Source organism: Triticum aestivum, chromosome 1A, assembly GCF_018294505.1.
Source record: "Triticum aestivum cultivar Chinese Spring chromosome 1A, IWGSC CS RefSeq v2.1, whole genome shotgun sequence".
Classification (NCBI taxonomy): domain Eukaryota; kingdom Viridiplantae; phylum Streptophyta; class Magnoliopsida; order Poales; family Poaceae; genus Triticum; species Triticum aestivum.
Genome location: NC_057794.1, coordinates 239364843 through 239378983, shown reverse-complemented (window position 1 = coordinate 239378983; position 14141 = coordinate 239364843). Strand labels below are relative to the sequence as shown.

General features: G+C 46.6%; 1 protein-coding gene across 1 annotated transcript; it reads left to right on the top strand.

The window, feature by feature from the left end:
- The first annotated feature begins 1652 nt into the window (after positions 1 to 1652).
- On the top strand, positions 1653 to 11863 carry LOC123044131 (transcription factor-like protein DPB). Its single transcript, XM_044466779.1, has 9 exons — positions 1653 to 2037; positions 2946 to 3022; positions 3284 to 3327; positions 7845 to 7922; positions 7996 to 8142; positions 8371 to 8439; positions 8983 to 9081; positions 10272 to 10342; positions 11392 to 11863. Exons 1-9 carry the CDS (start codon positions 1808 to 1810, stop codon positions 11621 to 11623), a joined length of 1047 nt encoding a protein of 348 aa, XP_044322714.1. The 5' UTR covers positions 1653 to 1807; the 3' UTR covers positions 11624 to 11863.
- The last annotated feature ends 2278 nt before the right edge of the window (positions 11864 to 14141 follow it).

The following is a 14141-nucleotide window of genomic DNA, read 5'->3' as shown; positions in this document are numbered from 1 at the left end:
GGTGGTGGTCCTCCTGGACATCTTCTCAGGCGACAGGGAGGCCGGTGACCATGACGACGACGGCGGCCATGGAGGGCGCCGTTCAGTTGTATGTTGCGGAGGAGAGAACGGCGCGAGGGAGGAGAAGGGAGAGGGCTAGGGTTTGCTAGGGTTTGGGGGGCGCGGGGATGCCTTGAAGGCGTCGAGGAGGTCGGGGATGGCGCCACGCACGGCCTGGCGCAGCCATGGCCGACGGATGGCCGCCACGCCCTCCCCCGTCCTCTGTAGCGAGAGGAGGGGATGGAACGAGGTGGGCTAGGCCGTGTGTGCACCAAGGCCACTAGGGCCCATGTGCACAGTAGATCTCTAGGCCCATATTCTTTTTATCCTTTTATGTTTTATATTTTTGACACCGTTTTCTATTTTCCTTTTGTACCAAACGATTTTTTGTGAACATGAAATTTGGCACATAAATAATAGGGATTATTTTGAGCTAGCAGAAAAAGTTTGGGGGCAATTGGAGTTAAATAAATAATCGTTAATTGTGAAAAGGCCATTTTATTCATTGTTGGGCCACTTATTAATTTCTAGGAATTTTCTTGTGGGTCAAGTGAAGTTGGTTTCAACATGGCAATGATCAGGGAAATATGTAGCGTATTGTGAACATTTTAGATTTACGGTTTGAAAACTTTTATTGTTTAACTTTATTTTAAATGTGAATTCGATCGGGATTTTAATCATCGCGAGATTGATAACAGTCATCGCGTTGACGTGGCATCATTAGTAGAGGGTTACCGTAGTCTGATTATCCGGGCGTCACAAGACCCATGTAATTTCGAAATACTTAAGTATAGCCTGTTTTTAGAGTCCTTATGTGTAGGGAAACAAAAGATAGGCTTGGTTTCGGACCTCTCCCTCAAGGGCCACGAAATTCCCCCCTCTTTCTTCATATATACAACCCTTATGGCGTCGTTAGACTTTGGGCTTTGTTTAGATTAAAAGTTTGTCATAGCTGCAACTTTGCGTATTTCATTTGTTTTCAACGACCAGACTAAGACGTCACAGAACCCTATCTTGATCAATAAAACTTTCATCTTATATTCGCAAAATCCAGATTGCAATATCAGATTCTTGATTGTTCTTCGTTTGCTCGTAGAAAATAGACCCTCGTGGTTGGGTTGATCATGCTCCGACATGGTCAATAACCCTCAGAGATTGGTTTAGCGATTGCTAAGGCGCGACATCTTTGCACCTTTGTAGTCAGATCGTCAAAGTCGACTCCCACAGAAAATGATAGCTATCTCATTGAAACATTGGGACACCTTTGCGTCTATCATGCGTCGCCTCCATTCCTGTATCCACGGCCTCCTGCCCTCACCGCCGGGCGATGCTTGATCCGTCAGCACCATGGATAGCTGGGGGAGGGAGAGAGATTGAAATGAGAAGTGGGTGAAGTGGCGATGCAGGTAGTGGGCTAAGCCTTACAACTTTATGTTTGTTCGACTGGCCGTGGTGGCATCCTCCAATGCTTCAAGATATGTGCTTATTATCTGACGATCAATAAGTCGTTTGCTCGAGATTGCCAAAAATCTGCGTCAATGCTATAAACTTTAGAGAACGTGACGGTTTTGGTTGTGTGGAACTTGATACTCACATCAACCTAGCCCCGGAAGAATTGTAAAACAAATCTTAAACTTTCTCATGCCCGTTTCTCCGCGCTCTCCCGTCGGTTCCTGTCTCTCCCTCCATTTTCCGCTTCGTTCCTAGGGTTTTCTCCCCCTCCTCCTCCTCCCAATTCTGCGCCCCCGCTCGCGCGATCCCCTCCGCGATGGTCTCCAGCGCCCGTAGTTCCGGCGGCATGGCTCACTCGGCTTCCAACAGCGCCGGAAGCGCCGGTTCCCCCTCCGGCGGCATCGGGCCCGGCAAGGGGGTTGCGGCGGCGGCCGCCACGACCTCGGCGTCAGCGTCCACGCCGGCCAGCGGGAGCACCGTTGCCCGCCGCCTCAATGATCTCGAAATTCAGGGAGATGACCCGCCATCGTCGCAGCCCGTTGCTAGGTTCGTGAAATCTGCTGTCGTGTTGCTGTTTAAGCTGAGTTGCTCACCACCTTCTTTGCCCGGGGACTGTGTACCGCAACCTTAGCACTGGGCGGTATAGAGTAATTTTGCGATCTGAGATGCGGATTTTGGTCTCGTGAGCTGTACTATGTAGAGCTGCATTTCGCTGTCCACGAAATTCAGTCGATGCATACTTCCTGCAGCATGTGTTGGTTTGAATTGGTGCGCATTGGCTACTGAAGAGGGTGTTAGGAAGATGCGACGGTGAACTACTGGACTTCATCGGATTGTTATGATTGCTTTACATTTGATTGTTAAAAAACAGGCGATTGCTAACTGTTGTTTGAGTAACAGCATGCTCTGAAGTCCATTGCCTTAGAACTTTTATGGGTGAGTTCATATTTTGCTTGGGACTTCCATGCTTCAAGCTATTGGATGTATCTTAGTGTTAGATGTGTTTCCTGTCAAGGAGTAGATAAGTAGTGTGATATCAAGCTGTGCCGCTTATCCTTTACACGGGTACACTTGCTGACCATCGAAATGTTGCGAGGTATCGATATCGTCTATGTGTAATTGCATAGAGTGCTCCTTAGGACAAAAGTGGAACGTCACTCAGACTATCAGAGTTGGTGGCAGGTTTTGTGCTTTGGATTTGTCTATAATCTAAGCTGTTCCCTGTTGGCTTCCTTAAATTAGACATCTTCTCTATTTTCTTTCTTGAGATTGGACTTTTTCACTTATTCTTAATTGATTAAAAATTAGCAGCATTAAAAGATTTTACAGTGGTTCTGCTTTGTCATTGCAATACATTATTTTCTACGTAATTTTAGTATTTTACTTATTTTATCTTAAAATCTACAAGTAGCTGTGCACTTTTGACAGATAGCTGTATGGTATTTGCAATGCAGCAAGAAGAAAAAGAAAGGAACACGCGTAGTAGGTCCCGACAAAGGTAACCGTGGATTGCGCCAATTCAGTATGAAAGGTGAGTTGAATACTCTTCTTTCCTCTAGTACCTCTGCGATAGTCATCTTCTCATCATCATGTAAGCATACTGATTCATAGGGCGCACGCAGAATACATATGACATACTGCTCACTCCATTTTCTGATGTAAAAGCATAATTGATATTTTCTCTGTTTGGTTCATTGTTAATTTGTTATTAAGAAAACCAGTTTATTGGGTCATATCTGACCAAATATAGTGTTAAAAGTTCTCATGAAGTGTTTCATTTGGTCTTTTTCAGTCTGTGAGAAAGTTGAAGGCAAAGGGAGAACAACCTACAATGAGGTGTTTGTTTTTTGTTTCTTTCTATGCAGCAACTTATCTTGTTTTAGCATAATTGATGTGTGGATATATATAATATACAAATGTACATCCACACTTTTAAAAAGGTAACCACAGATATCTGAACCACTATTATGTGATTATGGATCCTCGTCATGCTATAAGCTTGTGTTAGTTTGTTCACCAAAGTCTAGAGACATCAATTGTCACTGCATCTTATTATTCTAACCAATTCCTTTTTCGGTTATGGGTTACATGATACGGTTCGGAGGCACCCTTAGCTTGTGTATCACACAGACGTACACAGTAAAAGGATACAGCAGAGTCTGCTGAACTACCAATGCAGGAAGAAGCATTGCTAGATGTTTAATCTCTGAGTTAACATTTCTGTTTGTCTAGTAAAAGGAAAAAAGTGAATCTGTTCTGACTCAAATTTATTGTGTCAACATGATTAAAGCTTTGTACACATGAACCTTACTGGTTTTGCTCATTTGAGTTGAGCATACTATGTTGATTTGTCACAAAATGTGGAAAATCCGCGTTATGCCGATCTGTTCCTTTTACTTTGTATAAGACAAAGGCTATTTCAAAGGACATTCCTCTGTTCATCTTTGATTGATGGGATTGAATCTATCCATTTTATTCATATTGTTTTGCTAACATATAAAGTTCAGTCCAACATGCCTTGCAACATATTTTCCCTGTTTGTTCATAAAACGAAGCGTCTGTAACAAATCGGTTTTGTCTTAGTTAGTAAGAGGCAGAGCTCCTGCCGGTTTCTCGAGAAAGGAAAGAAACTGAAGAACCAATTGTGCTATGTGTGCCTCAATAATTCAGTAAAGCAAAAATCGAGACTACAGTGTGTTAGAATCCTGAACATCAGGCTCAGGAGAAGAGGCAGCCCTGTTTCCTTGACGTGTATTCACAATGTGTGTTAACTGCAAACTTCAATTACCATTTTTAGAAGAAAATACTCTTTGCTAATGTAGTATGGTTCTATCACTGCCATGTTGTTAGGACCTAGGGTTCGGGGCGTGGGCTGGAACGCGGCGGCCGGCGGCGAGGCGCCGTCCTTGCGGCTGGGTGGCGGCGGCGCAAGAGAGAGAGGGGCTAGGGTTTAGGGTTCCGGCTCCTCTGGGAGTCGGGCAATAGAATAGTCTTATTGCTTAATCCTCAAAATAGTCTTACAACTTGTATATATAATCATAATCTGAAGTGGCCTCCGTATCCCAAGAGAAGGCGTCGCGGCGGAGGAGACGCGTGAGCGGGGCCGCGATAAGGCCAAACTCCCGGATGAACTTCCGGTAGTACCCGGCAAGACCAAGGAAGCCGCGAAGAGCCCGCGGAGACTGCGGAATGGGCCAGGCGGTGACGGCTGCCACCTTGTCGGCGTCCATGGCCACACCCTCGGCCGAGATGACGTGGCCGAGGTAAGCGACCGAAGGTGTCCCGAACGAGCACTTCGAGCGCTTAAGATGAAGATGATGCGCCCGAAGCTCGTTGAAGACGATGGCCACATGCTGGAGGTGCTCTGCCCAAGAGGCGCTGTAGATAAGAATGCCATCAAAGAAAACGAGCACAAACCGACGTAAGTAGGGCCGGAGGACATCGTTCATCAAGGCCTGAAATGTCGCCGGGGCGTTGGCGAGGCCAAAGGGCATCACCAAGAACTCGAAGTGGCCGTGATGGGTCCGGAACGCCGTCTTGGCGATGTCGTCGGGATGCATGCGCACCTGATGATACCCTGACCGGAGGTCCAGTTTGGTGAAGAAGCGCGCACCATGTAGCTCATCCAGGAGTTCATCGACTACCGGAATAGGAAACTTATCCTTAAGTGTGAGAGCATTAAGGGCGCGGTAGTCGATGCAGAAGCGCCAAGTGCCGTCCGACTTACGGACGAGGAGGACCGGCGCCGTAAAGGGTGATGTAGAGATACGGATAATGCCCGCGGCAAGCATGATGGCGCACTGCCGCTCCAACTCGTCCTTCTGCAACTGAGGGTACCGGTAGGGCCGTACTGCCACCGGAGCCGAGCCCGGCAGGAGATGAATACGGTGGTCGTAGACCCGGGCCGGCGGAAGGCCCTGGGGTTCCGCAAAAAGATCACCGTGCTGCTGCAGGAGGTGATCCAGCAGCGGATGCTCGGCCTCCGTGGTGGCCGCGGCTAGCTGGAGTGGGGGCGACGCCGGGTGCCGCCAACGCCCTCCCACCGGATGCGGCGGCCGAGGCGCCAGAAGGTCATCGTCAGGGCGTCGAAGTCCCAAAGGATGGGACCGAGAGTCCGCAAAAAGTCGACGCCGAGGATGAAGTCGAAGCAGCCCAAGTCGATGCCGGCACATGTGATGGTAAAGTGCTCGTTGCCGATAGTAATGGGAACGTCCCGAGCAAGCCCATGGCATCGGAGGCGGTCGCCATTAGCGACGGTGACCCGCAGCTGCTCCCCTCCTGTCGGCTGTAGGGCAAGGCGCCGCATAGTAGCCTCCGGAAGGAAGTTATGTGTAGAGCCCGTGTCTAAGAGAGCCACCAGAGTCTCGCCGTGGATCGTGACCGGAATAAGCATAGTCCGCTCATTGCGGATGCCGGCCAACGCGTGGAGGGAGACGACAAGGGCCGTAGCCGGCGCGGGCGCGGGTGCCGGCGCGACCTCGGCGGCGGCTGGGTCGCTGAGTCCCTCGTCGGTGGCAGCGTCCTCGGTCTCGTCGACTGTCTCCAAGTAGAAGAGGCGCGGGTAGACATGGCCCGGGGCATAGGGCGCATCACAGTTAAAGCACAGCCCCAGGCGGCGGCGCTCGAGCTGCTCGGCCTGCGAGAGGCGCCGGAAGGGCCGCGTCGCGGCCGGAGTGGCCGTCGGTGAGGCGGCTGCAGAAGCTGGTGCGGCCGGCGGTGGTCGTGGAGGCACTCGGCTCCCCCGAGGTGGTGCGGGCCGTGTTAAGGCCTGGGCGCGCAGCTCGAACGCCCGAGCGTAGTACATGGCCGTCTGCAGGTCCTGGGGTCCCTTCATCTCGACGTCCACGCGGATGTGGTCGGGAAGGCTGCCGACGAAAAGCTCAGCCCGCTGTAGTGCTGTCACCCCCGGTGCGTGACACGCCAGAGCCTGGAAGCGGTCGGCGAAATCCTGGACCGTGGAGGTGAAGGGTAGGCGGCCCAGCTCGGACAAGCGGCTGCCGCGCCGTGGCGGACCGAAGCGAAGGAGACACAGCTCGCGGAAACGATCCCAGGGGGGCATGCCGCCCTCGTCCTGCTCGAGGGCGTAGTACCATGTCTGGGCGGCACCCCGGAGGTGGTATGACGCGAGCCAAGTGCGCTCGGACGCGGGTGTGCGCTGTCCCCGGAAGAACTGATCACACTGGTTTAACCAGTTAAGAGGGTCCTCCGAGCCATCATACGTGGCAAAGTCGATCCGGGCAAAGCGAGGTGGTGTCGGGGTCGATGCGCCAGTGCCCACCGGTTCGTCGATGCGAAGGGCCGAGGACGGCGCGCCGAACTGTAGCGTGGGCACCGACGGTTCTCCGGCCTCCGTGTAGACCGGCGGTGGCGAAGATCCGGTGAGCCAAGCCGGAATCGGAGAGGGCGACGGTGGAAACCGCACCTGCTGGATCGGAAGCCCCCTGGAAGGGCCCTGACTCAGGCCGGCGGTAGGCGGTGGAGACGGCGTGGGGGCCGGCGCGGAGGGGGCCGGGGCAGACCAGACCGGCCACGGGGTTGGGGCGGACGCGGCCGATGCCGCGGGTGCTGGCGCGGGCCAGTGTGGCCAGGCCGGCGCTGGAGCGGCCGGCTGTTGTAGCGCCGGGTAGCCGCCGGCGAGCGCGGCAGGCACCGAGTGCCACGGAAGCGTCGGCGGCCCGGAGGGTGCAGGCGGCTGGGGCGGCTGTGGCGGTCCGTACGGGCTGGCCAGGAAGAGCCGGATGCCCTGGACCGCGACGACCAAGTTGTTGAGGACCCCCGCCATGGCCTCCGGGGTGTAGTGGGCCGGTAGAGTTGATGGCGACGGCGGCGTAGTGGTGATGGGGGCCGGCGGATGGCCGGGTGACGCGCCGGGGATGAGGTCCAGCGACGCGGACGGGAGGACCAGCGACCCCGTGGCGAGGGGTGCTGATGCGGCGGTGGTGGTCACGGGCAGCGACGGCGATGATGGTGAGGATGACATGGTCGAACCAGAGCTGGCTGATACCAAGGTGTTAGGACCTAGGGTTCGGGGCGTGGGCTGGAACGCGGCGGCCGGCGGCGAGGCGCCGTCCTTGCGGCTGGGTGGCGGCGGCGCAAGAGAGAGAGGGTCTAGGGTTTAGGGTTCCGGCTCCTCTGGGAGCCGGGCAATAGAATAGTCTTATTGCTTAATCCTCAAAATAGTCTTACAACTTGTATATATAATCATAATCTGAAAATAAACTAAGATAACTTGGGCCTTAAGCCTGCCCAGTGGGCCCCCGGCGGCCATAGACCTGGCCGGTCATAACACATGTTTTCCTGTTTGCATTGCAATTTAGCTATTGCTTATACGATGTAAGGCCTGTCTTTTTCAGGTGGCAGACGAACTTGTAGCTGAGTTTGCAGATCCAAATAGTAATATTGGGTCACCAGATCCTGATAATCCCAACACAGTTAAGAAATATGGCTACTCCTTCTGGTCAGTTATTTGTTATGTGCAATGTACTGATTGTATGTAAAATTCAGCAACAATATGATGAGAAAAATATACGAAGAAGGGTTTACGATGCACTAAACGTCCTGATGGCTATGGATATTATATCTAAAGATAAAAAGGAAATTCAGTGGAAGGGCTTACCCCGAACAAGTTTGAGTGATATTGATAAATTGAAGGTAAGTTTGTCCCTAATCATGTACTCCCTCCATCCCAAAATAAGTGACTTAACTTTAGTACAACTTTCTACTAAAGTTAGTATAAAGTTGAGTCACTTATTTTGAGACGGAGGGAGTACTTAACAACTGTTCTACCTTTCTTCTGGTTGTTTCCTTCATAAGTTCCCTAATCATGTAACTGTTCTACCTTTTGGTTGTTTCCTTCATAATTTCATGTGCATTTTACAGACTGAGGTCATTGGGCTGAAAGGTAGAATTGACAAGAAAAGTGCATATCTGCAGGAATTACAAGATCAAGTAAGGACATATGGCATTTTTACGCGGACCGATAATTTGAATTATTCTGTAATCCCCAGTCTTTAAAATTATGACAAGGAACTTGGTTTCATACATCTTCTAGATCACTTGCTATTTTTGTATACATATTGATTTTCTGTGATGGTGAATGTTTCAGTTTTTTCACCCTATATAGTGAAATATTCATCCATATCAATAGGGAATCCCTTCGTGTACACTTCTGTGCCACAGCATGGGTGCAGAATCAGGAGAACAGCTAATCTACGATTCAGCCTTTATGGTGCATGCTTAATTGATCGATGCAATGTTCAACTGCTGTATGTCTGCTAGATTTATTGTAGGGCTGAATGCTTAGCAAGCATATATCTGTTTTAAAGTTATCATAGTACTATAACTAAGCTGGCTTATTTTAAAGTTGTGGTATGCCAGAAGTTTGTTATTTCTTGTCTGATATCAGAAGAAGATTGGAGTATATTGTACGGAAAGGTATCATTAATATCTAGGTGTTAACCATGTTTTTTCTTCTACTTTTCTGTATTTAAGTATGCGGGCCTCCAAAATTTGGTAGAGCGAAATGAGCAGCTATATGGTTCGGGAGATGCTCCATCTGGCGGAGTGGCCCTGCCATTCATATTGGTTCAGGTAAGCAAAATTGTATCCTGTAATTGATATGTGGGCTTAAATGAAGTTAATCATGCATTATATTCAAATGCTAAAGCTGATGATCTAGCTAACTTGTGTTGCTATTGTACATTTTACACTTTGGAGCTTATCGTGCTAAATAGAATTTTGATTTTCTGTGAACTCGAACAAGAAAGTTTCTGCTTCCCCTTTGGAGCTGTGGGCATGCTTTATTCATTCACATTGCTACCTCAAGTTGTGCGCATTTGACTTCCATGGCATCTGTTTGGTTCTCTACCACAATGGTGGCATGTTACACTTTCGTACCTCTAGGCAGTTGACATATGTTTTTTTTTTATGGCCATAGTCTGCCTAAACTGCGGTATACAATTTCTTTACCACACAAGATGTGGCTTGCCACATTTTACTAAATTAGATTTGGCAAAGTGAGGTTGTCAACAATGCACCCATGTAAGTTATAACTCTTTTTAGTCCTAGTTTTTTCTCCACCACGAACATTCAAAGGAGCATCCTTTTTTCGAGGTTTGGACTTGGATTATCATAATTGAGGAACCTACAGCAAAGGAGGCGAATTCTGAGCAGGGTTAAGTGTTAACCAGTCAATACCATTTGATTCATGGATTATCAATGGGTCGTGGGTGCTATAGTAAATTCTTGCAATGGAATTTTTGCTGTTGTTTTGCATGGACTGCATAGGTATTAATAATGCAAGGTGGAGCAAAGTTCTAACCTTGAGAACAAACAAATAGAAAGAAAACGAAATCCACAAGATTTTATATTAAGTTCCTAGCTTCCGGTCGTGGTCTGTAACTTTCACCCAGCCAGGTTTTAGGGCTTTTATTACACGACCATTTGGACAACAGCTCCGGGTTCTGTTCTCATAATCCTGATCCTATATTTGGGCGTGGCCAAAATGGACCTGTGGCCAACAGAACTACATATTCATAATTGTAGGAGCAGTATTGCATTGTAAGTGTACATTCTTAGATGGCTATGAATTGATTCTTTTTTATTGAGTTATTAATTTAAACATATGAACCATCGTACCAACCCTTGTGGTTCTGCATTTGCCTTTTTTTTCACCGCTTATATGCCCCACAAAATGCTTTCCCAACTCCAGTATGTATATGCTACCAGCATTTATTTTCATGGCGGTGAGTGACAAGGACCTCTTTTTGTTGTGCAAACAGACACGTCCTCATGCAACTGTCGAAGTGGAGATATCAGAAGATATGCAGTTGGTGCATTTTGATTTCAATAGGTAAAAGACTAACGCTACAATGTGTTCCTTGGCATGATGAATCTTGCTAAGTGATCTAATTATCTACTCCTTCCGTCCCATAATTTAAGACGTTTATTGACACTAGTGTACTGTCAAAAAACGTCCTACATTATGGGACGGACGGAGTAACAATTTAGTAATAAGTGACATTTCTTATAATTTTCTGCCCTAAGTTTTCTTAGATTTAACTTGTCCAGTTTCCCAATTAAATGGGGTGTCTGTTGCTAAGCACAAATCTGATCTTATTTTGCATTCTTTCTGTACGGAGATTTCATAAATTTCTTGGCATACCTTTTCTGCTGGACACGCATCTCTAATTATTTCTGTATAATAGCTTGGATAAAAACTCTAAATAAGGGTCCCGATTTTTTCTAAAGGGAAATGTAACTTTTCAGTTGTATGATCATCCATTCTAAATAATGATCCATTAGTTGGGAATCAATATCTGTTGATTCCCTTGACCACTTGAGGAACCTGTGGTGTCCAATCTGGTCGCAAACGAAACACTCAGCAGTACCACTGGTCTCTTTGATTTGCAGGATTCTAAAAATGCAGGAATAGGAAAAACACGGATTGCATTGTCATGCTCATTTAAATCTTACAGCATTTTTGTCTTGTTTGATTGGATCACAGTTAAAACAAAGTATTTTTTTCAAAAGGTTTGAGTGGATGCATAGTTATTATGAAATGTATTGTACAGTAATCTTTAAGAAAAATTCCTATAGGATTCAATCCTACTAATCAGACAAGTGACATAGAAAAATTCGTTAGGATTCCTATGAAAATCCTTGAATAGGCCTTAGCTTGTTATTTCTTTTTTCTGAGATGGTAGCTTGTTAGTATTTCTTAAGCAAGTGTTTTGCGTACTTGACATGGTGAGCCCACATCCACTACTTTATTGGCGATGGAAATCTTGTCTCAGCTCTATGAATTATGCAGAATCATTTGAGATCATGTCTTGTGAGTCATAAGTGCACAAGAAAACCCTTCGGCAACCATGTCTGACATGTATGTTTCTGAAAATGTAGCACTCCGTTTGAGTTGCACGATGATTCCTTTGTATTGAAAGCAATGGGGTTCTCTGGTAAAGAAGAAACTGACGGTACAGTGGCTCTGGTTGCAAATGCGGTTGAATGCTCAAGTGCATCAAATGTTTATGGGCGTCGATCACCACAACCTGCAAGGCCAAATGGAATTAGGCTACGAACCTCACCTCCTATTCCAGGGATACTGAAAGGGCGTGTCAAGCATGAACACTAGGCACTAAAATGGGTTGTTAATGTTTTGAGAGCTACTTGGATTTATACTCCCTTGGCTTCTGTAACTTAAGATGTAAAAAGGCTTGTAAATTATGTCCATGGGGAAATGTGATGTTCTAATTTAGCTTTGCAGCCGATGGTAGGCTGATCGGCATGTGAAGCTCCAGGCCTGATTTTAACTTTTAGCTCAATTCTTTTTGTTCCTTTTTTGATTTAGAGAAACAGACTTGGTTTGGTCCAATGTAACTGTAGCATTTTATCTTATCAAAACTACTCCCTCCGTTCCAAAATAGATGACTCAACTTTGTAGTAACTTTAGTACAAAGTTGGGTCATCTATTTTGGAACGGAGGGAGTAGTCAGCATCTTAGTTAGGATGTTCACTCGAGTAAATTGCATGTATATCATACTGTTATGTATCTGGGGAAGTTAAATTTGTCAGAAGATACGAAAAGACTCCTCTTTGGCGTACTGGTGTGTTATATGTTTGTAGTTCCGTGATAGATACAGTGATACACATATGTGGCCACACGCCCTCTCCCCGTGTGAGAAAATTTGACAGGATTGCAGATGTTAGAAGTGTTTCTATAACCATAGTTTGCATTGGATATTGTTAATCTTGTGCAGTATTGTCGACGATCTATTCGTAGTCGCTTTTATGATCGAGTGAAAGGTCATGAAGGACTATAGAGAGATGAGTGGCGCATGAAGAGATCTTGTCACACCTTGGTTTTATGTAGGTTCAGGCTCTTCGATGATAATAGCTCTATGTCCTACTTGTAGATATATTGATGAATGAGAGAATACAAAGTAGTACTCCCTCCACCCGGAAATACTTGTCCTAGAAATGCATAAAATTAATGTATCTATAACTAAAATAAGTCTAGATACAACCATTTCGAGGACAAGTATTTTCGGTCGGAGGGAGTACAATCTAACAAACTAGGTCTCGTGAATGAACTTGAGTCAATAACATGGATCTGTGGTATAAAAACACTTTGGAGCCCAAGCATCGGGTAGCTCGTTATCACGAGCTAAGTTGGTCATAACTGCAGAAGCTCCAAGATATACCCCCGTTCTAATCTCTACGTACTGCATCAACCGCTCCAAATTGATTACCCTACACAACACCATCAACATTGATCTTTGACAAACCATTCTGAAGGGCCTTCCATTGTGTAATAGTGTTGCACAAAGTTCTAGTTACCAGGGCTTGTGGTTTAGCGAGAACCTGAAGATTTGATATACATGATAAGACAAATTGATTAGTGGCTTGAGAGCTCTATAAAATAGGCTCATGAATCGCTCTCCTTCGAGTTGTCCAAATCACAAATAGCGCGACCATCATCCTTGCAAACTTATCATGGGAAACGGTGTCATGCATCTTGAATAGCCACTGTTTAGCGCAGGGTTCATGATTGGCTCTCACACGTGCATCAATATCGTAATCAAAAAGCGCCCATTACACACCGCGACATTGTACAACTAACCAAAGAATTGTGCCATGAATCTTCAGCTCCACAAAGTGTGCAATTGCTCATCAGAATCATGTTACGGTGGTCTCAGACATCCTCGGTTGACAATGATTGTCTTGCAAGACTCTACAGAAAAAATAGCTTCGAAGGGACCAATATCGTCCAAAGTGAAGTAAATCCATTAGTATCAGGTTGGGCATTCAGAGAGCCCGCTCTGTTGTCTAGAAAATTTTCACGATTCAACTTGGTGGTGACCAACATCCAAATAAGTGGAGCAAGCAGAAAAAAAACCTTTTCGGCCTGGAAGCCAAGCCCCCAAATCCTCCAAATTGCGTGTACACAAAGGGATCGACATAATGGCCTCCATGTCAGACACATAAAAATGGATCTGATTAGTTCCTCATTCCATGCTGCCGAGGTCAAGATCATGAACTCAGAAACTAGTCGTGGGGGATTTGTGACTAGATAAGTAATCGACCTTGGTAAGGACTCCATTGGAATCTAGTTATGCGCCCAAATTTTAGTGTTATCTCCATTATCAATGCTTCAAATTCAACATTGCTTCAATACATCCCCACCATCAAGGATAACACGCCATATTTGTGAAGGATGAGTCCCAAATTCAGCATCAAGTGAAAGTGCTAGTTATCGACTAGAGGGGGGGGGGGGGTGAATAGGCAATTTTTATGAAAGTCTTCAAAACACGAGGTCTTTGAAGACAAACTGTTGGAATGAACCTATATAATATGCAGCGGAAGATGAACTGCACTAGACATGCCATAGTCAAGTAAGTAATACACTGAAATCACGAAGACTAACAACAGCTAGGTAGTATGGATCAGAATGGAAGAGAGTATGAAGGCAAACAAGTAATAGTCTTCGCATAGTAAAGTCAAATAGACCAGGCAGGCAGGCAATGACTTCACGAAGATAAACTAAAAAGTAAAGGAAGTAAGGGATAGAACCAGTTGCTTGGTGAAGACAAAGATTTGATAGACCAATTCCAGTTGCTGTGACAACTGTACGTCTAGTTAGAGAGGCTGAG

What these genes read in the sequence shown, in the direction of transcription:
- LOC123044131 (XM_044466779.1), top strand. Translation starts at nt 1,808, where the DNA reads ATGGTCTCCAGCGCCCGTAGTTCCGGCGGCATGGCTCACTCGGCTTCC. An exon ending in TCGTCGCAGCCCGTTGCTAG is followed by an intron (nt 2,038 to 2,945) that starts GTTCGTGAAATC and finishes TTTGCAATGCAG; the next exon opens with CAAGAAGAAAAAGAAAGGAA. An exon ending in GTGCATTTTGATTTCAATAG is followed by an intron (nt 10,343 to 11,391) that starts GTAAAAGACTAA and finishes CTGAAAATGTAG; the next exon opens with CACTCCGTTTGAGTTGCACG.